This window comes from Canis lupus, chromosome 17 (assembly GCF_011100685.1).
Source record: "Canis lupus familiaris isolate Mischka breed German Shepherd chromosome 17, alternate assembly UU_Cfam_GSD_1.0, whole genome shotgun sequence".
In the NCBI taxonomy this organism is placed as follows: Eukaryota; Metazoa; Chordata; class Mammalia; order Carnivora; family Canidae; genus Canis; species Canis lupus.
The window spans coordinates 59,202,496-59,229,266 of record NC_049238.1 but is presented as its reverse complement, the minus strand read 5'-3'; the positions used below and the strand labels follow the sequence as shown (position 1 = coordinate 59,229,266).

Below are 26,771 nucleotides of genomic sequence, written 5' to 3'. Positions count from 1 at the left end.
TCAGAGTTGAGTGGTTGCAACACAGGTGGTATGGCCTGTGAAGTCTAAAATATTTATTACCAGTCTCTTCATAGAAAGTTTGCTGACCACTACTATAGACCATCTCAGGTCACTGTTTCTGATTAGTTCTATTTGGTGATGTGTGGTAGCTGTTGTTAAGTTGCTGGCCTAGAATTCTTTCTGTCATTTCTGTTTAAAGTTCTGTTTGGAAGATGTCCTAATGTTACACCTTTGAGCCCAGTGTGCACTGTGTGAGAATATGTGCCCTTTTTGTTTTTCCACCTGCCAGCTCTCAGAGTTTCTTAAGTGTTTAGCTCCTACAGGTCTCAGGTCAGGCTAATTATATAGACTGATATCTTTCTGTTTCAGCATGACACATGTCCTGTATGTAGGAAGAGCTTAAATGGTGAGGACTCTACTCGGCAAACCCAGAGCTCTGAGGCCTCTGCAAGCAACAGATATAGCAGTGACAGCCAGCTACATGACCGATGGACTTTCTGAAGCTAAAGCCTGCATCTGAGCCAGGGCTGTGGTAGTCTTATCACAGCTGTCAATTGTTTCAAAACAAAAAAATAGTAGGTGGATTTAGGAATTGCATAAGAAACCCCAACCCATAATATTAATGCAGTGAGTGTTTTTCTTCTCTAAATTTAAAGTTAGTATCTGCAGATGGAATTGTATCTACAACCAAATGCCTCTTATTCCTGAATTCAGAGTGATACTTTTATAAGTGTGAAACTTGATTATGTGGGTTTCCCCTGCCAGAATAGAATCACTTTACCTTAAAGTCTAGCTAGGGTCCCACTATCTGTCATGTTCTCTTGTAGTGGATGTTTCCACCTCCTTCTCTAACCTCCAGCCTACCATTTGTGTATTTTATAGTAGATGCAGTGGAACCACAGCCCTAAAGTCCTGCTGTTTAAAGTCTTTCTGTTTTAATTGTACAAAAGCATCTACTCTTGGCCACATTAGCCACAAAGCAAGATCAGATTAATTCAGAAATCCGAAACTAATGATTTTGTTTTGTTTGAATCCTCAGAAAATCAAAGAAAAATTACAATGGGGAGGAGAAAGTGGCTGATCATTGTACTCTTTGGTTTTCTCATTTTAATTTTTAAAGACTACTTCACAAGGTGCATTTTCTGCAGAAGCTAACATGACACATCTTAGGAATCTTATGTTGGTGGGAATCTGATTCTGGTTCCTTTTTAGAAATGAGTTGGGGAGCATACAGGCACAGAAGGATAGATATTTGAATTCTTTGGTTCTGAAGTTTTTTTAATGACCCCCGACTCATTGTTTACTGCCTTTTGTCATGGAGACCTTAAAATAATTTCCCTTAGAAATAGAATTACTTCATTACTGCTTCTACAGCCAATTTAGTTTACTGTTTTTAGTAATTCATTCATCTTCGGGAATTGAGATTTCACATTGTCTCATTTTAATTTTTTAAGCCCTTTTATCATCTCTGAAATCTTTCTGTTCTGCTTGGTTCTGGTTGTACTTGGAATCAAATTGATTATTTGTGATCATGCCTGAAACAGCTTGGCCTTGGAGAGGTGGGCCTTCTATTTTCAGCCTAACAGTGTCTCATTGCACATGCACATGCTCTTTGAAGCATTTAAGTGTTTAAAGTTGAATAAATGAAGAAGATCAAGAATGTTGTTGGAACTTCAAAGTCTCAAAAGGAAATGATGGGGACACATAACCACTGTCAGCGTACCATAGAGGGTAACAGGGGACACCATTTTTCTGGTCACATCAGCCCTTCATAGTTTGGAATGATTAGAACAAAAAGGCCACTCTTTGGTGAGTCTCTTTCTTGACTAGGAGTCTTTCCTCAGTTTTTGTTGACTATCATACAGGTTTTGGGGGTGAGGAAAGGGGTTAGAGATATCTTTGTATTTTGGTAGAGGATAAAGGAATAGGGGAGGGAAGAAAGAAAGGGGAGAGTGGCTTGCTGAATTAACAGCCTGCCTCTAAAGTTGTGACCATAAGGTGTGATTCATGTTGGCACCAGAGGGAATAAAGGATGTTTTCTCCTCTGCCTCTCATGTTATACCTCCACAGAGATTGTTTCTTAGGAGAAGGTGAGCTATTTACTATGGGTATTGATGTGTAGCCCAAAACTACACATTGGTTTTTAGTGGGAGTGGGGGTGGGGTGAGATCAAGAAGCTTGGGAAGAGTGAGAGGTATATTCTGAATATTTAGTGGCCACTACATAAATGGCGAAAGGCCGTGCTGAAGTTGGAGCACATTATAGTTTTCAAGTAGAAGGGTGTCTACTGTCTCAGAAAATTACGACAGCTGGAAATTATTCCCTCCCTGTTAGAGTCTGGAGATGTCAGGACAAACGGTTGTATTTTTACTACAACTAGAAAGCTAGAGAACTAGAACAGATCTGAATAGCTTCACAAAAGGTCAGAAGCAAAGTACTAGATAGGGAGTTACCTTTTCAATACACAGAATGGCAAATAGTGTCAGTCTCAGTTATTTGAAATTTTCTTCACTTTTTTGTGCTCTAATAGAGGACATGAGGCTCCTTTTGCTGTTTCCTGTACCCTTTCCACATAATGATTCTATAGTGTTTCTTCCTAGGAGGCATCTTGGGAGTTCCAGGTTTTAATTTAAGTTAAAGAATATAGTAGGGTTCTCCAGAGAAACAGAATCCATAAGGCAATAAGGTGAGAGAGAGAGAGAGTGTGTGTGTGTGTGTGTGTGTGTGTGTGTGTGTGTGTGTGTGTCTGTCTGTGTAAAGAGACTTACTATAAGGAATTAACTTGTGTTATTATGGAGGCTAAGAAGTTTCAAGATTTTTCAGTCAACCAGCCAGTAGAGCTTTATGGTGTAGTTCTAGTCTGATTCCAAAGGCCTGAGCACTAGGAGAGCCAGTGGTATAAATTCCAATCCAAAAACTGGTAGAAGTTTTGAGACCCAAGAAAAACCAGTATTTTAAAAATACATATTTTATTTATTTGAGTGAGAAAGAGAGCATTAGAGAGCAGGAGAAGCAGACTCCCCACTGAGCAGGAGGCCAGATGCAAGGCTTGATCCCAGGACCCTGGGACCATGACCTCAGCCAAAGGCAGATGCTTAACTGACTGAGACACTCAGGTGCCCTGAAAAGCCAGTGTTTTAGTTTGAGTCCAAAGGCAAGAAAAGACTAATGTCCTAACTCAACCAGGCAAAAGGAGTTCTCCCTTGGTAGCTGGAGTGTCATATTTTTTCCTAGTTGGGCCTTTACCTGATTGGATGAGGCCCACTGACATTGCAGAGAGCAATCTGCTCTAATTTGTCTACCTATTCAGATGTTAATCTTATCAAACATATCCTCATATCACAGACATCTAAAATAATCTGTGACCAAATATTTAGGTGCTCCTTAGTCCAGCCAAGTTGACACATAAAATTAATCAATACAGGAGAAGAAATAGAAATGCATACAGCAGAGTGATACCCATTCCACTTAAGTTTTGCCAAATAAACAGTGTGTCTCTATGAGAAATGTCTGCTCTGCTTAGAGACCTTAGTACTAGGGTTAAAAGGTTGGAGAAATGTATACGGGAACGAGGTCCAATTTGCTGTGTGGAATATACCTATATTTCTTCTTTAATTAACCTATATTAACCTGGAAGTCTGAGATGCCTCCCATTCTAGGAGGAAACATTGCAGATTCATTGACCTAACATCAGAACATGGCTGAGTTTATTTCTAGGAATGTCTTGCTTTTAAATGTTTCAAAGTTTTAGATATAGCGCTCAAGGCAAAGGTCTGCATAGCCTGGATTTTTTCAGGTGTTCATTCCTTTAGAGTTGGAAGGTTTACAGACTCAGGAATCTGGAGCCTTAACAGGATTCAAAAGAGAGATGATTTAACTCTCCCTGATTGTCAAAGAGGATAAGAAACAATTGCAATTTCAGATCTTGAGCCCTTATACTTGAGGCCTTTACATTCAAAATAAAAGGCCTTTGGGTATGCAGAGCTAAACAGATTGCTTTCTTTTTTTTTCTTTCTTTCTTTCTTTTTTTTTTTTTTTTTACAGAAAGAGCACACACATAGGAGCAGGGGTAGGGGCAGAGGGAGAGGGAGATAGAGACCTCTCAAGCAGGCATGCAGCATGGAGCCCAATGTGGGGCTCAATCTCATGACCCTGAGATCACAACCTGAGCTGAAATCAAGAGTTGGGCGCTTAACTGAATGAACAACCCGGATTCCCCAACAGATTGTTTTCTTATTCATGAATGTCTTGTCTTATCTTCCCTTTGTCCACTATAATTTGAAATTAGAGGGAAGAAAACTATTTTGTTAGCACGTAACTAGGAGAAACCTCCTAGAGATTGGTAAATTTAGAAGTTGGGGAAAGTGATATAGGGCAACTTGTTGCTGGCTTCCAAGTGACCATTGCTTCTCAGGTAGTTTCAGATTAGTCTAACTCAGGTTCATATGGGTAATCCAGCTGGACAGACTGGGGTATTAGGTGGAAAGAACAGAGTGGTGAAGCTGAGATTTCCAACATCTTTAAAATTTCTAAGCTACTGAATCGGGAGCAGAGAGAAAGAATAATTCTGGCCTTAAAAATTCATTTTCCCTCAAAGTTCCTACTGCCAGTTCTCTGAAAAGCTGGGAAACATGGAAAATCCAAAATGGCATTTTGTCCCTGTTGCTGTAGCTCCTGGACTTTTCCTTACAATGTTCTAATTTGTAAGAAAAAGGAATTACTCTAGATAGGAGATGTAGGGATGGCTGTAAATTAAATAGTTTCCTTAGCTTACTATAAATATTAGTTGTCAACATTTTCAACAGTTGAGCAAGTGCTTATTAGTTGTTTTCTTTGAACAGTACTCTCACTGGTCCAATAATTAATTTTCAAGTTAGAAGAAAGTTTTCTGGGGAAGAAATTGTTTCTTTTTCCTAACAGCTCTCACTTTGGTTTAATAGCTAATAGGAAAAAAAAATTCCCGTTTGTGTCTTTGTATTCCACATTCATGTGTGTGAATATGTATGTGTCCAGGGACACAACACATATGCATATTTCACAGTAGAGGAAGAAAGATATAGTAGCCACTGAGATGAAGTTAGTAGGTACAGCAGAGGGCTGGAGTCTCAGTCTGAGTCTCTTACTGTATATACCTCAGACCCTTATGTTTCCATAATTGTCTGTTATGAGGCATTGTTGGCTTTGCTGCCAACTAGACACCCTGCTATATGGTGTGTGGCTAAGGGATTCACTGGAGGTAAAAGCCTAGTCATTTCTAAGTGTTGAGAAAAAAAATGGTTTTGAGGATAACCATCATCCTCTGCTTTTGTAGTATAATTAGTTGAACATAAATACAACTATGTATTGCTTTTTAATTTTTTTTATAAATTATTGTTATCAAATTAACTTCTCTCTTGACCTGCATGTTTCATTTTCTTTCACTCTAGTGTCTACATGCTCTTTCCTCAAGGAATACAAATTAAATATGTCAGTCTTAAAAACGAATGAGGAGGGAATCCTAATTTGTATCTGTTTTAAACAACAGCAGAACAGCCTTTGGGGCTTTTGGAAAGGAGGAGCTCTTCAGAGTTGGTTTTTAGAGCTGATCTAGGCAGGCCACTGACATTTGTGAAGGAAGACAGATTTTAGGAGAAGGAGGAGCAGGGGTGATGCTACTCTTGATCTCGGGGTCATGAGTTTGAGATTACTTAAAAAAAGAAAAACTTACTTAAAAAAAAAAGCATTCCTGAAATCACAGCAGCTTTTTGTTACGCATTTTTTTATCCAAAGGTACCAAAAATACAACTATCATGTTGTGAGAGGTCTAATAATTATATATAAATATATATGTATATAATCAAATATTATGTGTATATAATCTAAGAGTGGAATGCCTATAATTCCACTTATCTAGAAAATATGTAAATAGATAATTGTATTTATGGTCAACTAATTATACCACAGAAGCAGATAGTAGCATGAGAGGGAAAGCCCTCTTTAGTCTCTGAGATGGGGAGATTGGAGGATAAAAGTGCTGTTCATCAGAATAAACCAACAGAGATTTGGGAGTTTGGTGAGTGTACTATTAATGAGAGTTTCCAGAATGAGTCTCACATAAGTTCTGAGGCAGGAAGTTAAGAGAACATATCCCAAGTGGCCATCCTGTGGGCTGAAATTGTAGGAAACAGTAATGTCAGCATCTTAGCACCCAGGCTGGGAACCACAGGACTGCTCCAGGGGTTTAAAGTACAATGTATAGAATACAATGTGTACAACTGGAGATATTATCTAGGATCCAGGTAGATCCCTTGTTTTAACCAAAGGACATGAGGTTTTGATCTCTCATACCTGCCAGATATATGGAATTATAGGCATTCAACTGTAAGATTATATGCATATAAACTTTATGAAGTTTTGCCAAATTGCACTTAGTTGGTGTCCACAGAAGTAGAATCTGCGTTTATTGTCTTTCTTCTTTCAGCTGGATATCTGTGACTCATGGGATGTAGGCGTGTGGTCCTTTACTTTTTCTAATAAGGTGTACTGTTTTCAAGGTCCAAAAATTACTAGACTCCTCACAATAGGATGATAGGTATATTTTTAGTATCTTTTGATGAAAAAATACACAACAGAAAGCTGCTGTGATTTCAGGAATTTTTTTTTTTTAAGTGATCTCTACACCCCACCTGGAGCCCAAGAACTCATGATCCCAAGATCAAGAGTCGCATGCTTTTCCAAATTAGCCAGCTAGGCATCCTTCAGTAATGCTTTTAAATCAATTTGTCTTTATCCAGGAACACCATAATCTGCATCCAGTTGAAATATAGTATATAAATATTTGTAAGAAATATTGATATATTTATTTAGATTAACAATAGTGCTTATACAGATTCCTTGTGATAACTCCATGCCACAGAGGTTCAAATTCCATGTGTGAGTTGTGAATCACTCATATGGGTTAAGGTTAAGACATGTGTTCAGAAAACTTACCTGCATGGAAATTTGTAGGCTTATTTGAAATCAGTGGTATCAATAATTTTTAAAGCCGGGATATAAGTATTTCACATTTCTGCTTAACCAAGTCTTGAGATAAGCAGAATACATAAAACAAATTCTTTAGAAATGGGACTTCTGACTAACTGTTGCTTTGTTTATTCTGCTTAGTTCAAGTCAGAGCTAATAGTCTAATGCTCTTGAATGTCTTAATAAGCTTGAACAGTGATCATGTATCCTTTTGCAAATTTTTATGTGTGAACTATAATTAGTGTAGCACAATGGACGAAACCTTTTCTATAGTAGGATGTGGCTTCTTTGTGAGACTTCCAGTGATTGTGTAATGTTGAGAAATTTCAGAAGATTCTTTGAATAGTAAAAAGCAAAAGACATCTCCACCCATATGAGCTTAAAATTTAGTTGGAAACACAAAACATACATAAAACAGAGAAAGATTAAAGTGAACATAATTTAATGGAGAAAGCTTTGGAGACTTTGGAGTCGGAATTCAAATGGCTGTGGGTTTAAAATCTAGAGTCTTAGATTGGATCCTTAGAGTGACCCTGGGGAAACAGAAGATAGAGTAGTCAAGATACCATTTAAAGATAAGTAGACAGAAACACCATCTCAAAACTTCATTTGTCCAAGGACACAGAACTGAATCCAGGTGTTTTTTGACTCTATACCTAGTCTTTTTTTACCTCCATAAGGCAGAAAACCCAAAAAGTCCTTAGTTTGAGGGTCAGTGCCATCACTAATAGGGGTCTTAACCCATCTTTTTCAGCCTTTTCTCTCTCTCTTCCCACAAACCTTAGCTCCCACATTTGGCAGGTTCTGGCCAAGTATCACAGGTAAGGTGTCTGTTTCTTTTGATGGCTTGCCCTGTAGGTGCAGTTAAATTGTCTGTGGTCTTAACTTCTTTATTCATGTAGTTCCCCTGCTGCCTGCATTTCACTATGACAAGAGGTCATCTGTCCAAATAGAAAGAAGAGGATTTATTAATTTAGGAGAAAAGTAAAGGCTGCAGATACCGCCCTGGGCATTTATTTAAAAGGAAAGAGATATGACCAAAGAGGCTGACAAGTACTTGGTTGAAGCTGATTATGCTCTGTGCACCTGGGCACACAGAGCTTCCTCTTTGTCCAGCCATTGTGAGGAAGCTCTTGAATGCCAAGGTCTCTCCATTTCTTCATTTTCTTTCTTTCTTTCTAAAGATTTTATTTATTCATGAGAGACACAGAAAGAGAGAGAGAGAGAGAGGCAGAGACACAGGCAGAGGGGGAGAAGCAGGCTCCATGCAGGGAGCCCGATGTGGGACTTGATCCCAGGTCTCCAGGATCACGCCCTGAGCCGAAGGCAGGCGCTAAACTGCTGCTCCACCCAGGGATCCCCATTTCTTCATTTTCATGCCAGGTCAGTCACTGGCTCTGGCTGTCTTTTCCTAGCATACCTATCTTTGCTGGTTTCTTCTCTCTTCTTTATAATGTTAAATAAAAATTTCTTCCAAAAAAATTGGTGTTCTTATTTTGTTTGGCTTTATTTTACTGTGTGGGGGAGGAGGGGGGAAAACTTTTTCTTGGGTACAAAAACACATACTTATCCAATATTTGAATGAGAACTGTCCACCAGCCACTTTTGTGAAAAGCAGGTTTGTTTGTTTATTTTTTTTTCCCCAACTGGTGACAGAGGTGAGAAGAAGGACAGGCTTGCTGTGGCAGTGAGAAGGAGAGTTCAAGGAATACATTCATTTGTCCCACCTTATATTCCCCAGATTCTTGGCATATTTAGCATCTCTTCCTCTGTGCTGTTTTCTTCTCTGTGTATGTTGTAATGTGAAAGGTAGCAAGCTAAAGAGTCAAGTTTATCTTGCTGTAACTTTTCTTTAAAGTTCTGGCACGAGGCTTACAAAAGCTGTAGAGAGAAAAAGGAAAGTTGTATTACTGCCATACAATTTAGATACCTGATGTAATTCGTCATTTGACCCTGATGACTAGGGAGGGAATGGGGAAAAGGAAGGGGTTGTATGAGTTGTATCTTACTGCTAAAGTTGCAGTTGTGACCTCTAGTAAATCTGACTGGTCCTGGTGGAAGAGGGGAGGAAGCCAACCTTTGTTGTCTTCTTGTGGGAAGGTAGGACAATCAAACAAGAAATAGATGCCATCCAAAACATTCCAGGTAGATTTTCCATGTGTAGCACTGGAGGCTGACACAGTGATAGGACAAGGGTACTCACTCAAGGTGCTTTCATGAGCTGAGGGAAGCCCAGAGAACCAGGAAATTCCCTCATCCTTTTGATCACCTGTAAGCATCATAACTTGATCTACGTGATCTCTTTGTGCCTGACAAAATGTGTCACCTTTTGTTCTACTGAACATTACCTCTTCTATAGTTCTGCTAAGCCTGGAGTTGGGGGGAGAAGGATAAAAAGCATCAACTATCAAAAGTTCATTCTCTTCACCTGATTGGAAAGGGGAACGAGCTGAGGAATTTTTTTGCTCTCGCATAACTTAGGAGTCAGGTAGTAAGTGGTCAGATTGCATGGTTAGATTCAATTTCCTTTTTCAGAGTTGTTATTTCTCTATGAAGAAATACAATTTATTTTTCTAACAGAGTAGCTAACCATCTGAGGGAATTTAGATTCAATAAAGAATTAGGTCTAAAGGGTCAGACTGCTTGGTATTTACCAGTTTCCTCCTGACAATTGTCATAGGCTTACATGTGGCAGGTTTTGCCAAGGATCACAAATAAGGTCTGTTTTCTTTTGATTGTTTGCAGTTAAGAAAGAAGCTGCAATAAGGGAGTGTCAGGTGGTCCTGTTTCTGGAAAGGGGAGGAAGCAATCTCATAATGAGGAGGGTAGTGAAGAGGTTGAAAGAAAGGGTACTTAGCAGATAGTAGGTAATTACTGAGAGCAGACAGTTTAGAGTGAGAAGGTCCTGTGTTATTTCCTGTGAACTGGAGCAGCATGTAAGCTTTTTGTGCTTGTTTCCTGATGAGTAATCAGGAATGTTTCTCTGGAAGGATTATATAGGGTTAGAATCACCATATGTAAAACCTAGCCCATCATACAAATTCTATAATAAATTTATTAAGAGCTTAAGAGAACTTACTATGTGCCTGTTGGGGTAAATGAGACAAAGTCCCTGCTTTGTCTGCTTTTATAGAGCTTACATTCTGGTGGCATGCAAACAGTGGTGGTTATTGATTAGAGGAAAGCTTAAAAAATGGAATTAATACCAAGGACAGGTAAAAAGCTGCATTAGTTACTGATTATGCAAAAATGTAGTGGTAAATCATTGTAAGTTCAATCTCTGTTATCTGTTAGGGAAAACCATGATCTATATTAATACTCAGAGGACTCACCTACAAGTGTTTTTTACTCAATCTGACCATCACCCTTTGCCCAGGAGTTGCATGTTTAAAACCCACCTCCAGACTTAGTCTGTCTCTTGCCTTGTTCATCTTCATGTAATAGGCAAACATCTGTTACCCAGTGAGTAGAGGCAGCTGTATTTATTTCCCTCTTCTAAAAGCTTTCTTTCCTAATAGGTCTAACCTCCTTATCCAGTAGAAATGTGTTTCATCCATCTTCCTCTAGTTAGTATAAATTCTCAAATCCCTTTGGACCAGCCCTGCCCTCATGTTGATTTAATGTTTTCCTGTAGACAGCCAGGGCTCGAACAGCACTTCCCTCTCCCACTCCAGGCCTCCATTCTACCCCTCTCTTCCTGAAGGATAATCAAGATGTCAGAGGTGTAGTAGCCTCATTGCCTGAGGTGCTTAAGTGTCTTCTGAACGTACCTTGAAGGGCCACTAGGCTGGTGACCAGCATCACCCAGATTTTTTCTTGCAGGAAGCCTGAACTGAGAGTGCCTTTATTGTGATTGAACTCGGGCTGTCCTGTATGTTTCAGTCCTTCCTCTGTGTAGTTCCCTGTCTCTGAGTCAAAAGAAAATCAGTTGATCAGAGGAGGGTTTCAGAAATCATAACACTTCCTTTTGCATCATCCCAGAATACCTTTTTTGATATCCAGGGATAGCTCTCAGCACAATTTATTGTCCAAGTATTTTTTACATTTATGGGTAGTGATGATGAGGTATTTAAGCAGCAAAAAATATTTAAAGAATCTGTGTCATGCTGGAGATGCAAGCAGGCTTACCTTGAGGGAACATTAAAGTCTTGTTAGACAGCTGAAATGGTCACTTCAGACTTGGGTGCCCCCTCATTTAAAAACCATCTTCTGGAGTGTGTCAAGTTTAGCATTAGTTAAAATCTCAGGCTTTAAGGGCACCTGGGTGGCTCAGTGGTTGAACATCTATCTGCCTTTGGCTCAGGTCCTAATCCCAGGGTCCTAGGATCAAGTCCCACACCAGGTACCCCATGGGGAGCCTGCTTCTCCCTCTGCTTGCATCTCTGGGTCTCTCATGAATAAATAAATAAAATCTAAAAAAAAAAAAACCCCAACAACAACAACTTCAGGCTTTGGATTTTTATCCACCATTTACTAGCTGAATAAACTTACCCCAAATTACCTTAGAGCTAACTTTTCACTTGACAACAACGGCGGCAACCTCAAAAAGGCCATGAAGATTAAATGAAATTATATATCATTGAGCACTATACTTGGCACACGGTAAGCACTTAGTAAATGGTAGACGTTTACTGGTATTATATGTTACCTGTCCGGCTTTGTTAGTTTCATCTTCCAAGAGGAGACTTGTCATCTCTGCATTTGGTGAGCATCCATATGTGCTGACTCTAATACTTAAATATACTGAGAGGATGAGATAGGAATTTTAGGGAGAGCCATCACAAGTAGAAATGCTTAGGGCATATTAAGAGAATGTGATTAGATTATAGACTATGTATAGATTAGCTTATAAGGAGTAAGGGTTTTACTGCTCCGCCCGTTCTATTCTCCAAGTTTAGGACTGTGCCTATGGCATGCACAATCAATATAAGAAGTGTGAGAAGAATGATAGAAGAGTTTCCACTGGTGAGATCAACTGAAACAGTATTCACATAAATGGAATGAAATTTTATAGAGCTTCTCATGCTCGGCAAAAGCAATTTAGTTAGACTGTCCCATAGTGAAAAGCCTTTAAAATTGAATGGTAGTGTGGCGTGTACAAAGTAGCATTTTAGAAAGAGGTCAGGTGGCTTCTTGGTTTGGAGAAATAATATTTAGAGTTGATGGATCATTTTTAAGGCAACAGCTCAGTGCCAGGCTGTGAGGTAGGTGTGGGGGGAGATATAAAGATGAACAAGACCCAGTCAGATCTCAAGGGGCTTGTCAGGAGACTGTTGGAATATTTTAAGTGTGAGATGATGAAGACTTGGAAAACCCCTTTGGAAAGAAAGGAATGAAAGTGGAGAGAACTAGTTGTACTTAGTAACTGACTGGATGGGGAAAAGAAAAACACCAAGATTTCAACTGTAAATCATGGGCAGAGGTACGGGTCTCAGGATAGGTTTGAGGAGATGGCAAGGCAGTCAGAAGCTAGGAGTTCAGTCATCAGTGAAAATATTAAATTGAAACTTAGGAAACGGGTTAGGGCTGGAAAAGTTGATTTGTGGGTCAGTTTGCAAGAAGATGCTGGTTAAAAATCATGAAGGTAAGTGAGAACTTAGGAGAAACGGTAGGGAAAAGATTGGAGAAGTAAGCAATGAGTCTTGGGGAAATGAATTCTCTCATGTTTGAGAAGTGGGAGGAGGAAATGGAGGCAGAGAAGGAGAGAAAGAACAGCTAGAAAGGTGGGAAAACCCAGGGAAGTAGAGAGTTGCAGAAGCCAACAGAGATGGGAGTTTGATAAAGGAGAGAATGGAAGTGCTAGATGCTGTAACGAGGTCAGAGGAGAAGACCCAGGTAGCAAGGAAGAAAATGAAATCAATCTAGACTGACATAGAAAATGTGGATTAATGGCTAAGCACAGGAGATGATTACAACATCTGTTAAAAGGCTCTGGGCTAAGTTTTTATTTGGGAGGGAATGTAATTTATTTCTAGTTTTCTTAAAATATACAATAGTATTTGAAAGTTCATGAAGAATAATAGCAGTCTCCTTTTTTTCCTCCTAGGCTTATTCCCCAGAAATAACCCCTGTCAACTCTGAGATGTTTCACTGGTATTCCTAAATAGTATGCTTATATTACCACTTCTTGATGATAAAGTTTAGACATTATCTGTTAAAAATAAGGATATGTTTCTCTTTTTTTTTTTTAAATTTTTTTTATATGTTTCTCTTAAACCTCTATCCGCTTCCCCTTCTCTTCATCTTTCACAAATAAATCATTGTATTACACATTTTAGTTAAATTAATGCTTAATGTAATTCGGATTCTGTAAATGTTACCTATTACAGAGCCAAGTTGTGTGCCATGATCAGGTTTCCTTTTGCAAAATTTAGTGTTTTCTTTAGAGATGATAACCACCTTTTTTTTTTTTTTAACCAAGCAGAATTTTCCATAGCCATATCTTTAAATCTTTATCCAGTGTGTCAGAGGTCTTTAGAAAGATGATTTATCAATTTTGTTTTTACCTCCTTGAGATCTTCCAGAGCCCTCTTTCTCTTGTTCCTTTTGGACTAATTGCCTATTTTTTCATTCTAGAATTTCCTTATATCCCATCCCCTATTAGAGTCCTTACTTTCCTGGATCCCATTTTAGCCACTCTATCTATTCGCTTTCCTGTTTTTCTCAAGCATTTCTGGTGGCTTCTTAAGATCACACGGAGGGCAATTTTTTTTTTTTAAGTTATTGCATGTTTGTTGTCTTTATTCTTTCTTCACATACATTTGATTGGTAGTTTGGTTGGGTATAGAATTCCAATTAGAATATAGTTCTCTGTTTTGAAGCCTTGCTCCTTTGGAAATATAGAAATATAGAAACACAGGAGTCACTGCTGGGTATATGAGGAAGTCATTTATAAAGCTGAGGCTGGAGTGATTATATTTAGGTTTTGTCAAAGTGGTTAACAGAGTAGGGGAGTATGGACAAAATAAAGGAAATATGCAGAGATGAGAGGCCTTGTTGCCCTAGAAAGATTGAGGTTCTGTTGGCTTTCTAGTTTCTGATGCCAGAACCTGGATCTCATGAGGGCTTTATTCTTTTATTCCTGCTTTATTATTTGTTCCTTTTAACCTATGGCAGCTTGATTGGTTTTCTCTTTCTTACAACTAAATGCTCTTTAAGACAACATCCATTTTATCTCAAATCCATCTCTGTCTCAGTGTCTATATTTAGAAATAGAACCATATTTCTGAGAGATCTCTGATTTAGAATCAGGAAGCCTAAATTCCAGACTTCTATATGCTTTACTGGTCAGTGAGACAAATTGAACAAATCACTTTACCTCCATGTAACCCAGTCTCAGTGTCAACAAAAATGGAATGACTTACCTCAGTAAGATTTTTAAAATAAAAGACAAAACAAGATTGCTTTTGTATTCATGCTGTGAGCATTTGCCCATGGGACTGGTGGGAAATGATTGAGTAATAGGAGGGACTCTTCCCTCAAGGAGACTGCCTATCCAGGACCTGAAGTAACTATTTCTGTCTCCAGCTATCAACCCTGCTTACTATCTCATCTAGTGGCATGTGGGATGTCAGAGCTCACCTGTGACTGAAACAGAAAAAAAGTGACCCTGAAGGCGGATATCTGGCTTCTGGCTTCTGGCACAACACTGGTAGGTCCCACTGTCTGATGGTGTGGCTTGGTTTATGGTGAACACCAAATGAGATGATACTTCACTGACACCATCTCTCCCAGGGTCCCGTTTAAGTCTCAGTTGCTTCAAGCTGGTCTCAGGGGAACAGTCCGAAGACCTGTCCTTGCACAAAAACACTATAACCCCCTCAGCCTCTTCTGCCTTATACCACAAAGTACAGGTCAGGCTTAGTTGTTTCCCTTTCTGGTACATTGAGCTGTGGATGTGGATGCACCCTAGAATGGGAAGGGGGAAGAATTAGCCATGAAAAGCTGGGTATCTATGGCAGACTAAATTCACTCATGTAGAAATGTCAAGGCAGAAGTGGGGGCTGCCCAATAGACATTAAACACCAACCTTTTAGAAGAGTGGTCTGTTGGCTATACCCATGTCTGAGGGAGACCTTGCAATCCCAGTTATTCATTAATTCAGAAATGTTTTATTTTTTTAAAGATGTTATTTATGTATTTGAGAGAGAGAGGGAGAGTTGGGAGGAGGGGTAAGGAGAGAGGGAGAAGCAGACTCCCAGCAGAGTGGGGGACCCAACGCAGGGCTCGGTCCCAGGACCTTGAGGCCATGACCTGCGTAGAGGTAGGTGGTCAACCGACAGCCACCCAGGCGCCCCAATTCAGAGAAGGTTTATATTTTATTTCTACTCTCCAAATGGAACTTGTATAGGACCTTTATTAAAGTGCTTTTATCTACATCTAATCCTTGGTATAGCCCTAGAAACACGTACTATTGTTTTTATTTTATAAACTGAGGTACATAGTGGTTAAATGGGTTGCTAAAGATATATATATAATTCTTTTTTTGTTTTTTGAGAGAGAAAGAGGAGAGGGGAGGGCCAGAGGGAGACAGCGAGAATCCTAAGCAGGCCCCACATCTAGCATGGAGCCTGATGCGGGCCTTGAACTCATGACCCTGAGATCATGACCTGAATCAAAATCAAGAGTTGGACTCTTAACTGACTGAGCCACCCAGGCATCCCAAGTCGATACATATTGCAGTGTGTGGATCTCAGGCCTAGATTTCATAAATTTTGAATGTATAAGGTCCTGAAAGAATCTTAGACTGAGGGCAGATTACCAGGCTCTTAGCAACACATAGCAGAAGCAGAATGTCTCATGGGGGAGGGCAATAGTATTAGTTTTAACAAAAAGAGGAAAGCTATCTTTTTCACCCTTTTTGTTAGTGTCAAGAGGGAGTGGATCCCTTTCTTCCCCAGCAGAGAAAAAAACCTTGGGATCCATTCCTCCTCATGAGTTCAGGATTTTCCCTAACGGCTGTCCCTGCCATAGGGATATGTGGATGGGCGGCCTGTCCTCACCACCAAGCTGGATGTCCATAGTTGCCAGCAGAATGGCCAGGGCCAAGGAGCCTCTGCCAGTTGCCATCAGTGTCCTGTACATTGTCAGCAGACACAGGAACTTGCAGGAAATGTTGACTCCAGTGATGTCCTTGGCCTCACGTTCCTGAAAGCACATGGGGACTCCTAGACAAGGCTTTCCAGGGCTCCAAGACCATCTCCACATTCCCGGTACTAGCTCAAGTTGGCTAGAGTGAGGTGGAAGAAGGCTTGAGCCTGAGAGCCCAGCTGGCATGGAAGTGAGACAGTTAATAAGTGAGGTGTACTGGAGAGAAGAAAGGAGAAAAGAGGGAAGAGACATAGGGAGACACTAAAGCCTATTTTTTCACATATTTTTTTCCAAATTAAGTTGGATTACTGGATCAAAGAATATGAACAGTAAATTTTTTTTCTATATGTATAATCACATTGCTTTCCAGAAATACGGTTGAGATTCAGATGTTCAACAAGAATGCACTGTCAGCACTGAATATTGTCTTACATTTTTGCCAATTTGATGAATAAAAAATTAGGTCTCACTGTTGTCTTATTTTGCATTTCCATGATTAGTGAGGGTGGGGATCTCTTCATACATTTATTGGTCATTAGTATTTCCTCTTCTGTGAATTGCCTGTTCATATTCTTTGCACTTTTTTTCAAAGTCAACTTTTTAAAAAATCACTTTTCCTCTATTTAGAGATATTACCCTGTCAGACTTTTTTTTTAATAAATACTTTCTCTCGATTCATTGTTTGTCTCTTGAATGATGTTTCTTTCCATCAGGAAAATTCGCATTTGTATGTAGTTAAATACAGTGCATCTATCGTTTCTTTTAAGTCACCTGTGTTCTCTGTATTGCTTAAGAAAGTCTCCCTCAAGCTGGAGTTCTGCTTCTCTTCCAATGTTTTTATTGTTTTACCTTTTATATCTTCTAATCCTAGCTAAGAAAAATTCTTATGTCCAAAACCCCAAACTGAACCCAAAGCAAAATCAAGATAACACCTGAATTTTCATCAGTTGGAAATGGTTACATAATTCCTTCATACAGTAGAATAGTATATATTAAAAAGAATGAGTTCTCTAAATATGAGCCTGAAGGGGGATCAGATCAATAATATAGAATTCTATGTCAAAAAAGGCAAATTGCAGAGCTATGCATATAAAATAAATATTTTTATTTTTAAAAATCCTCTCTAAGTGTTTTAAAAACAAACACTTTTGTAGTTTATAAATTTGGGGGTAGGTAATTACATTCATGGAGTTCAAAGAGTAGAGGTGTACAGTTAAAAGTTTCCTTCTTACTCTCACCCCCAGTGATCTATTGCCCTTTCCCAGAGTCAACCAGTGTTGCCTTATTGTGGATGCTTCTAGAGATATTCTCTGCATATTTAAGAGATTACATATTTTTCCTTTTGTGAAAAACATCAATAACAACATGAATGATAGTATACAATGTGCTATGTTCTACATTTTGCTTTTTTAATTTACCAGTTTGTCCTGTGGAGACCATTCCATTTCAGAACATAAACAGCTTTCCCTTTATAAAAACTGCTGCACAGTATTAATAATTATGTGTATTTATTCTCATGGATTCCAACCAGTGAGCATTTTGGTTATTTCTAATTTTCTCATTGAGGTATAATTTGACATACATCATATGAGTTTCAGGTATACAAGTAATGATTTGACACTTGTATACACTGTGAAATGATCACCACGGTAAGTCTAGTCACCATCCATCACATGGAAATTTACCAAAAAAATTTTTTCTTTTGATGAGAACTTTCAAGATCCACTCTCCTGGCAACCTTCAAATGTGCACTACAATATCATTCATTGTAGTCACCATGCTGCACACCACATCCCCATGACCTGTTCATTTCACAATTGGAAGTCTGTACCTCCAGACCCCCTTTATCCATTTTACCCACCCCTCAGGCCCCTTTCCTCTGGCAACCACCATTCTGTTCTTGTATCCATGAGTTAAGTGGAAAATATTAAAAGTGATGAAATTTGAGGGGGAAGAGTGGTTCCTGTGGATTGGGAGGCAGATAAATATAAGGAGCCCTTTTTTTTTTCTCATTTCATTACTCTTTTGCTTGATTTATTTTACCCTATGAAAGTATTTTAATTTGAAATAATCTTTTCAAATTATAGATTTATATGCAAGAGTGTAATCTATAAAAGAAAAATTTTAGAAATGAGATTGAGGACAGGGAGAAAGCCACTGTAATTGTAGTGGCCTATTACATATCAGGTACTTTATATGCATTAAATCATTTAATCTTCACAGATATCTCCTCTTTTCAGGGAAGGATACTTTGCATTCCTTTCCTCCATAGTATTTCTTAAATTTTCCTAAACCTAGAAAACCTGGGGAAACTCTGATTCCAACTTTTGATGATTCTGTTTTCTTGGGCTTGTCTCAGGTCCTCACCTGGCCTTTTCCTTATCTGTAGGATGGGGAGGCTGTCTACTTCAGAATATTGAAAAAGCAAACCTTCAACAATACAGATCTGAATCTGACATTCTCCCCACTTAAAAGATTTCAGTGACTTCATGTAGTTGGTATTTGTCTTTCCTACTGGCTAACCACTAATATCTTTTGGTAGAACCAGCCCCACTCTTCTTTCTCTTCAGTACCTCTCTGTGAGTACTGGTAGAAAGCAGAAGGCTGATACTGTCTTCAGGAACTCAAAGGACCAGATACACTTTCTTCCTATGCTCTGAAAGCTGGGGTGGGGTTAATGAGATGTTTTCATCAGGCCTTTGTATCTTGAGGACATGCTGCAAAGATGAGGTGGTGGTAGAATGATACTCCCTGGTGGGATTCCTTCATAGTCTAGTGCTTCCTCCCTGTACCCCCCAATCATTGTTTTAGCCAATCCAAGACACAATTCACCGAATACTCCCAAGCTATTTCACAGGTGCCAATTTCAGCCCATGTTGTCTACTCTTCCAGAGATGACTTCTGTCTCTGCCTGATAAACTATTCATCCTTTAAATTCCAACTCACAGCACTGTAAGAGGAAACCACAATAAAATAAAATAGAGGTGCATGGGTGACTTAGTTGGTTAAGCCCCGATTCCTGGTTTCAGCTCAGGTCATGGTCTCATGGGCTATGAGATCGAGCCCCTCCACTGAGTGGAGTCTGCTTGAAAGATTCTCTCCCTCTGCCCCTCCCTCAACTCACACTATCTTTCTCTCTGCCTCTCAAATAAATAAATAAATCTTAAAAAAAATAAACTAGTGGAATATAGGGAAAAAAGAAGAAAGTGAAAATTATGAACAAGAAAGAAGAAATATCATAAATGTAAGTAGAACTAAAAATGATAACATATTTTTTGTTACCTTAAGCTAAAGAGTTAGAAAAGCTGAGGATCTGAGGAAATAGGTACAATAGTTCACTCTAGGTGAAAATATGCCCTATAACTTTGGCTCTATATTACAGAAATAAAAACATGAGTGTGCTGGAATATATGTACAAGAATATCTACTGCAACAGTATTTATAATACCAAAAAACTAGAAAAAGGTGAAGACCCATTAGAGAATGGTTGAATAAATTATGGCATATCCATAGTATGGAATATTTATATAAAATAATAAATTTATAATTATAAAATTGTATTTATAATTTATATAAATGATAAATATAGAAAACACAACATAAAAATTAATCAGGTACTCACTTATAAACATGTGAAATTGTTAATTTTCCTAGATATAACTGTTAGAAAATATGATAGAAGAAAAAAATCCCACTGATAGTGACAATAACAATAAATTCCCATAAAATGCCCAGGAATTTAAAATGTAACAAGATTTCTATTAGGATCTATAGGATAAAACCTTTGAAGTGCTATTAAAGAACATAAAAGAAAATATAAAGAAAATTGTTAATTTTCCCTGTATTATCTATAAATTTGTTAAATCCTAATGAAAAATCCCAGTGATCTGACCCCTCGTGCTGCTGCTCTAGCCATCTTGACCTCTTGTTTCCTCTCCTGTGTTGTCATACTTTCATGCTATTCCGTGTCTCCACCAGAATATCCTGCTGACTCTTGAAATGAAACATTGAATGTTTAGTGATACCTTTTGTGTCTAGCTACAAAGTATTATCTGGTTTGAAAAGTAAGATAGTGAAGAATTGCAATTATTCATTTAGCCTAGATTTGTGGTTAAAAGCATGGATTCTGGAGGCAGACTACTTGTGTCTAACCTGGTCCTGAAACTTACTAGTTGTGTGACAGACAAGTTTCTTAGGCTCCTGGGGCAGGAACTATGCTCAGCCCTTAATAAATGGGTATATTTGACAAACACTGAACAACTATGATGTGTCAGGCACCATAGTGCACAGAAAGGTGACTAAAATAGAGGCAGACTATCTCAGTGGTTCTCTGCAGCCTCTAGGTCAGAAGGACAGGTATGTAATCTGGCTTTGGCACTTACTAGCTGCTTAATGTTAAGCAAGTTTCTCAACCTCTCTGAAAAGCAGTTTACTGAGCTATAAAATGATGATAATATTCTCTTTCCAGGGTTCTTTGGGTTAAAGGAGGCAACCTATATAAACTACTTACATGATATAATGTCAATATAGTGGCTGGTGTAGAGTAAGAGCTCAGTGAATGTTAGCTATGATTATTTTTATGCTTCCTCATATTTGAGGCAATTTGTGGTGTTCCAAACACATCCATATCCACAATTGTGTTTAGTTCTTATAAAACACAGCTACTAGAGTTATTTTAAAAACTGTCACTTTTCCCAAGCATATGGAAGCTTAGACATTGTGAGTAGCTTAAAATCACAGCTTCTAAGTGAAGGAGCTAGGATTCTAACTCCCAAGTTATGCAGGTCTTTCTCTTGGAGATGCATGTCTTTTGTCCCTCATTTCTCACAGCCATCCAGCTATTCAGGAACACTTGCAATTCAAGGAGGGCTGTGATAACAATAATAAAGTCATACAGCATATCGAGGAATAGGAAAAGAGAAATTCTGAAGTTTGCAAGACGGGGGTGCAGTTGGGCCTTGACAGATGTTTCCTAGCCTGTGGTGAGGTGAGGTGGGGAATGGGCTGGGGAGATTTGGCTTCCAGCCCCGGCTATGCAGTAGCTAGCTGTGAGATGTTGGGAAGGTCATGTTCCTTCTCCAGGCGTGTCTTCTGAGGGACTGGTGCAGCGGGATGGGAGGGGGCGGGGTAAGGACTGCTTCCAAGAAGAGAGCTGCACGGTGGCGGTCAGGCTCACTGTTGCTGAGGCAGGAGTGGCCGGGCTTCGCGGTACCCGGGGCCGAGCTGTGCGTGTAAGTTGATCGTAGGACGTTCAGGAGGCCCGGGGCAGGTGGTGGCAATGGGGGAAAAGGTGCTTTTGGAGTAGGTGACCTTGGAGCCTGGAGGGGTAGCTCCCTGACCTGATGCAGACAGGGCCCGTTAGAGCAGGCACCGCGGCTTCTGCATCCTGACCGCTAGAGGGCGCTGCCTTCCAGTTGAAGCCGGAGACGCCCTGGAGAAGCCCGCCCGGTGCTGGGGCAGGGCGGGCAGGCCGGCTGCAGGGGAAAGCCTGAACTAGTAGTATTGGAGGTGTGAGGGATGCACGATCAGGTCTGGTGGGTCCTGGGGACACAGCCTGTGCTAGAGTCGCAACTGGCCCTCCATAGCGGGAAGAAGTGTTGTGGAGGGAAGTGTGGGGTTTGGGGGGCCCACAAGCTAGAAGCAGGTCTCCTCTTCCTCATGAGATGTGGTGAGCCCCAGGGCTGGCAAGAATGAGGATCCAGATTAGGTTGGCATCCTCATCTTTCAGCGTTCCTCGGGGCCCCTGAACTGTGCTTGGTGCCCAGGACCTATGGACTCTGAGGATGTGCCTCTGGAGATAAATACCCTCCTTCTCCTGACCTTATATGTGGGAGGCACCCGGAGTCCCAGATTCAGATCCAAGCTTCATGTGATCTCAGGCATGTTACTAACCTTGCTCAGCCTCACGTTCCTCTTGTGTTTAAAGCTTGCTCCTGTGAATAAATATTGTGATAGTTAAATGAAACATGAATCTGTGCCCAGAGTTTTCTGGGGAGTGTGGATCATCTCTGGCAGGTACAAGATGGTAAGGAAGAGGCTATTCTTTTTGCTACTAAAGCCCAGATCTAGCCTCTCAGAGGAGCTGGAAGGTTTGCAATCAGCTTCACAAATATTTGTTTGCAGATACTTGTTTGCAAATCTCCCACCAAGCTGAAAAAAGACACCCCGGACCCAAAGATGAGATTTCACCAACCACTACAACCCCAGCTTCCTTAATAGAATCAGATTAGTAAGTAAACTGAAGTTAGCCTCAGGAGGCCCTTGGAGCTCTTGACTGCTTTCTCAGACTTGTGGCTCTTAAACCCCTTGACATACAGAGCCGGGTTTCTGAACCATAGCATAAATGCACCACAGCCACCTTTGGCTGTCTGGTGAAGCCTGTGGATCCTCTCTCATTAATATTTATGAATTAATAAAATAAAATACAAAGGATAACAAAGGAAACAAATTATATCAAAACAGTTGTTCAAACATTAGAAGAACATGTGATAGAATAGTATAAGTGCTTCTTTAGATCTAACATCAGTAATTGTCATAACTTCATAGTAGTGATGAGCATAGGTGACATTTTGAGAAATTTGTAACAACTGTAATGAGATTTGAAAACATTTCTGATTTCTACTGATGGCAAATTCTATTGTAGTTTGTTGCCTACATTCATAATTGAAGCAAATGCTAACTTTCAGCTAGAGACTGGTGGAAATAAAGATACAATGTTTCCCCCAGATTCACAAATCCCATGAATGGACCCCCAGTTAAGAACCTGTAGAATAGTTTCCTTGTTTTGCAAATAGGGAAACTGAGGCAACCAGATCTCCTGATTTCTAGATGAAAGATCTTCCACTAAGGTGCATAACTCTGAAACTCATAGGAAAAAAAAAATCTATCTTCCTTCCTTTCTTCCTTCTCTTCCTTCTTCTTCTTCCTTTTCCTCTTCTTCTTCTAAAGATTTACACATTCATTTTAGAAAGAGAGTGAGAGAGAAAGTAAGGGGGAGGGATAGAGACAGGGGAAGAGGGAGAAAGAATCTTAAGCAGACTCTGCAATGAGCGCAGAGCTGATGCGAGCAGATCCTACCACCCTCAGATCATGACGGAGCTGAAACCAAGAGTTAGATGCTCAACTAACTGTGCCCCCCAGGTACCCCATGGAAAACTATTTCTAAACCATTATTTTCATCCTAGAATTCTCACATTTACTCTGCCAAAACATGCCAGTTGGCCCAAAGCCTCTCTTGTTGGCATCACCCCCAGAGCATACATCTAGGATGTAAACTTCCCTCAGGCATGCCTCACAGGACCAGCCTGAAGCTCCATGGAGCCCAGGACAGGCTTTGAGGGATCCAGAGGAGAGCTGATCCAAAACTTGGTAATTGTCCTCTAGTGACTATCTCCTTTTTATTGAGAAGAATGACCATTTGTCATTCATCCCCCATGAACACTGAACCAAAAAAGTGGCCTGGAGAACTTAGAACAACATAAGAGATTTATGCTCCATCAAGTATGTTACTTGAAGAAACTCACCTGGATTTCCCTCCTATGAATGCACAGTACGGTTCTTTCCCATGTAAGATAAGTGTCAGAATGGTACCTGTATCCCTGAAAGCCTACTGGGGAAGAACGAGCATGGCAGCCCAGCTGGCACAGTAACACTTCTCTTTCCCAGGCTCCTGAGGGTAAAGGTCATTTCAAAAATCAGAGTTTCTCAGGGACCTCACTGGAAGCCTGTCCTTACCTGAGTGGTTCTGTCAACTGTCCCATCCCTGCTCCCAGATCCCAGGTCCCCAGGGGGCCTCATTACCTCAGAACAGAAGTTCTTTCTTGCTCTCAGGCTGGGGGCTCTGGTGAAGGCACTTTGAATGAGCTCTCAGCCTCTGACTTATTCTTCGGTCATCTCCCACTTCCGTCACTGCTCACACCTTCATTACTGGTATATATGTTCTTTGAAAACCACAGCATGGGTTTTTGTAGCAGTCAAGGGTCTTCCTGCCTCTCTTTCCTCCACCCCCACTGTGAATTTTTTTTCTTCTCCACCTTATCCTCTGCTGCCTTCTCTTTTTACTTTATTTTGTGTAATAGAGACAGACTCTATCTGACTATCTGCTGAGAGGGCTGAGAAAAAGCACCCTTTAAAATTGTTTTCTTCACCTTGGGTGACAGATTTTTTACTTGGTAATTCATAATAAGGGTAAGACTGATGATAGAATGACTAGAAGATATAAGGACAGCATGTGCTCTCAAGTATGAAGAAGGGTGTCAAGTCTTTTCCTGAGAGCAGGCTTTGCTTAAGGACAGGACAGAATAGAGAGCAGCTCCAGGCTGAAGGCGGAGAATGGTGGGGCTGTGAGGGAGGCTGGGGAGGCATGGGAGATGGAGCGGGGGGCAGTCCAAATGGTCCTGTATGGAGGGATAAGCGGGTGGATTGCTGACCTTGTTTCCGCACCTCTGACCGCACCTCGATCCATTTCCATTCTGTTCTGTTCTGTTCCTCCTTGGTCACTGGTGACTAGGGAGATTACAGTGATTACTCCTGAATTCTAGTGTCATGCACTTTGGTGGAAAGAGCATTGGTCTAAGAATGAAAAGCTTTGGGTTCTAACTTCTGCAAGGCTGGGACAGGCCCCATGTCAGAGGGGACTCAGCACAACAGGAAGCCCCATGGTTCTGAAACGAACACCCAGCATGATTGTCAACCAATGGAGCCCAAGAGCCCAAGGGGTGTCATAAGAAGTGAGGTTGGGGAAATTTTTCATGACTAATCTGGAGTCACTTTCACTCATATGTGGACAGGGAATTCCTGCTTTTAGTACTCTGTGGTCCTTAGACCAGTAAAGTGCTTTAGGGTTTGAGATCCTTTCAAGGGCTCCACCAGTTTGAGGCCTAAGGACCACAGAGTGGTAAGTGTTTGAGGTCCTTTCAAGGGCCCCACCAAAGCTGTCATCGTGTTATCAGGTGAGATGGGCATCAGCCCCCATCTCCTTATTCTGTTAGACTTCTCAGCTTTTGCAATAGAATGTGTGGATTCCTGGGGGATGGAAACCACTGTCAAGTGTTTGCTGAGGGTGTGGGGAGACTCTCTTCCCATCTACAGGTCTCTCACCATCATCCTGGGCACAGAACTAGTCCATCACAGCCATAGGACACTTGGCCCCACAGACATGAACTGCTGAACAGGGCCTTGTATTTGCTAACCCAGTCCCTACAACAGTGATCAATTTATGGCTTCTCTGTTCTTTGAAATAGAGATTTGTTCACACTTGTGGACACCCACAAGTTTGACCATGACAGCCAGTCTTTCTCATTAGCCAGAGGCTATGCAACAATGAAGAGGATGTTGAATGTGAAGAGGAGTCGAAGATAAAACTGTGGATCTGCAAGGTTGGGGCCCCTTGAGCACCAGCAGACACCTATGTGTTCACACTGGTTGTTTGCAAAACCCTCAAAATTCTGCAAAGACCTCAGTCTTGAAACTGAATGGCAGAGGACTTCCTTCTCACCAGTCAGAGTGTGTCTGTCCATCGTGCAAATATCTGTGAACATGATTTCTATAAAATGCTGCCTCTGTTCCCTCGTCACTGAATGTTATTGTGTCTTAGGCTCTGTGGGGTTGACATGACTGAGCACCAGCTGGCCTGTTCTCAAAGAGAGCATGCTTTGTTGAAAGGAACAAAGTGCGGGATGAGACCGAATGTGCCATAAGCACCCACAAGTGAGAGGAAGCCCAGAAGAAGAGAAGGAGAGGAGGAGGAAATGGAGACTGCCCCTGTGCCAGACACTGTTAGGCACTTTAGTGGACGAAGTAACATTTGAATTGGACTTTTACAGAGGGTAGGATTTCAAAGGAAGGGGTAAACATTTTTCAGTTATAGGAATAACTTGACAGGCTTGTTTGGAAACCAGTGAAGCAACTGAAGTGGCTGGAATATAGGCTGCCTCCCATTGGGAGGCTTCAGGGGCAGCCCCTGGCCCACAGCCTCCCACATATTTATCCTCTCAGCCTTTAGATATCTAAGGCACATGAAGCGAATTACACAGCATAGCAACTAGGACATTATGTTTAAGGTATTACTAGTAAGTGCTCAACATTAAAAGAAGATCAGGTTGGATGTTAAATCCTATCTTGCTTCTGTAGAATTGTGAGGTCTAGTTCAGTCCCTGGCAGGGTGCAGAAACTTCTATGCCAGTGGTTCTCAAATTTGAGTGTATATTAAAATCACCAGGTAGTTGTTAAAATGCAGATGGCTAGGCCCTGCCCCAGAGTTTCTGATTCAGTAGGTTGGCAGTGGAGTCCAAGAATTTGTGTCTCTAACAAGTTCCTAGGTGCTACTGTTATTGAGTTGCTCATTGCAAACTGCTTTATGCAATACCTCTTGCCGACTCTGCTTTCATCTCTCTAGTGGTGTGTGGCTCATTACCACCCAGAGCACCCACCCAGTATTCTTTTTGAACACCTCCAGTTTAAAAATTCTTCCTCATGTTGCCTTCAGATTTGCCTCCCATTAACTTCTAACCATTGCTCCCCATTCTTCTGAGGGCTCCACACAGAACGTGTGTCTGGATGGTGGTTAAGTCATAGGCACAGGAGTCAGACTGCGAGATTCATCTTCTGACTCCACTGTTTAGTAGATGGCCTTGGGCAAGTCATGCAACTTTTCTTAATTTCCTCCTCTGTGGAATGGG

The 26,771-nt window shown here is 40.6% G+C and overlaps 2 protein-coding genes across 8 annotated transcripts in view; one reads left to right on the top strand and one right to left on the bottom strand.

Moving 5' to 3' along the window:
- Positions 1-7,588, top strand: part of RNF115 (ring finger protein 115) — a 70,342-nt gene extending 62,754 nt beyond the window's left edge. For both annotated transcript variants that reach the window (XM_038562016.1, XM_038562017.1), the window contains exon 9: positions 370-7,588. In XM_038562016.1, the coding sequence (XP_038417944.1) occupies positions 370-501 (132 nt within the window). In that variant the 3' untranslated portion in view covers positions 502-7,588. The remainder of the gene's footprint in view (positions 1-369) is intronic.
- Positions 7,589-8,484: 896 nt separating this feature from the next.
- Positions 8,485-24,034, bottom strand: CD160 (CD160 molecule). Of its 6 annotated transcripts, XM_038562021.1 has the most exons (7): positions 23,893-24,025; positions 23,616-23,761; positions 21,985-22,025; positions 16,005-16,149; positions 14,584-14,910; positions 10,773-10,910; positions 8,485-8,883 (listed from the first exon to the last, which is right to left on the bottom strand). In XM_038562021.1, the coding sequence occupies exons 4-7, from the start codon at positions 16,084-16,086 to the stop codon at positions 8,855-8,857; spliced, it is 576 nt and encodes a 191-aa protein (XP_038417949.1). In that variant the 5' UTR covers positions 16,087-16,149; positions 21,985-22,025; positions 23,616-23,761; positions 23,893-24,025; the 3' UTR covers positions 8,485-8,854. The 6 variants fall into 6 exon arrangements, with proteins under 6 accessions (XP_038417949.1, XP_038417947.1, XP_038417950.1 ...); XM_038562019.1 differs by lacking the exon at positions 23,616-23,761 and having other exon boundaries at positions 23,893-24,030; XM_038562022.1 differs by lacking the exon at positions 21,985-22,025.
- Positions 24,035-26,771: the final 2,737 nt, after the last annotated feature.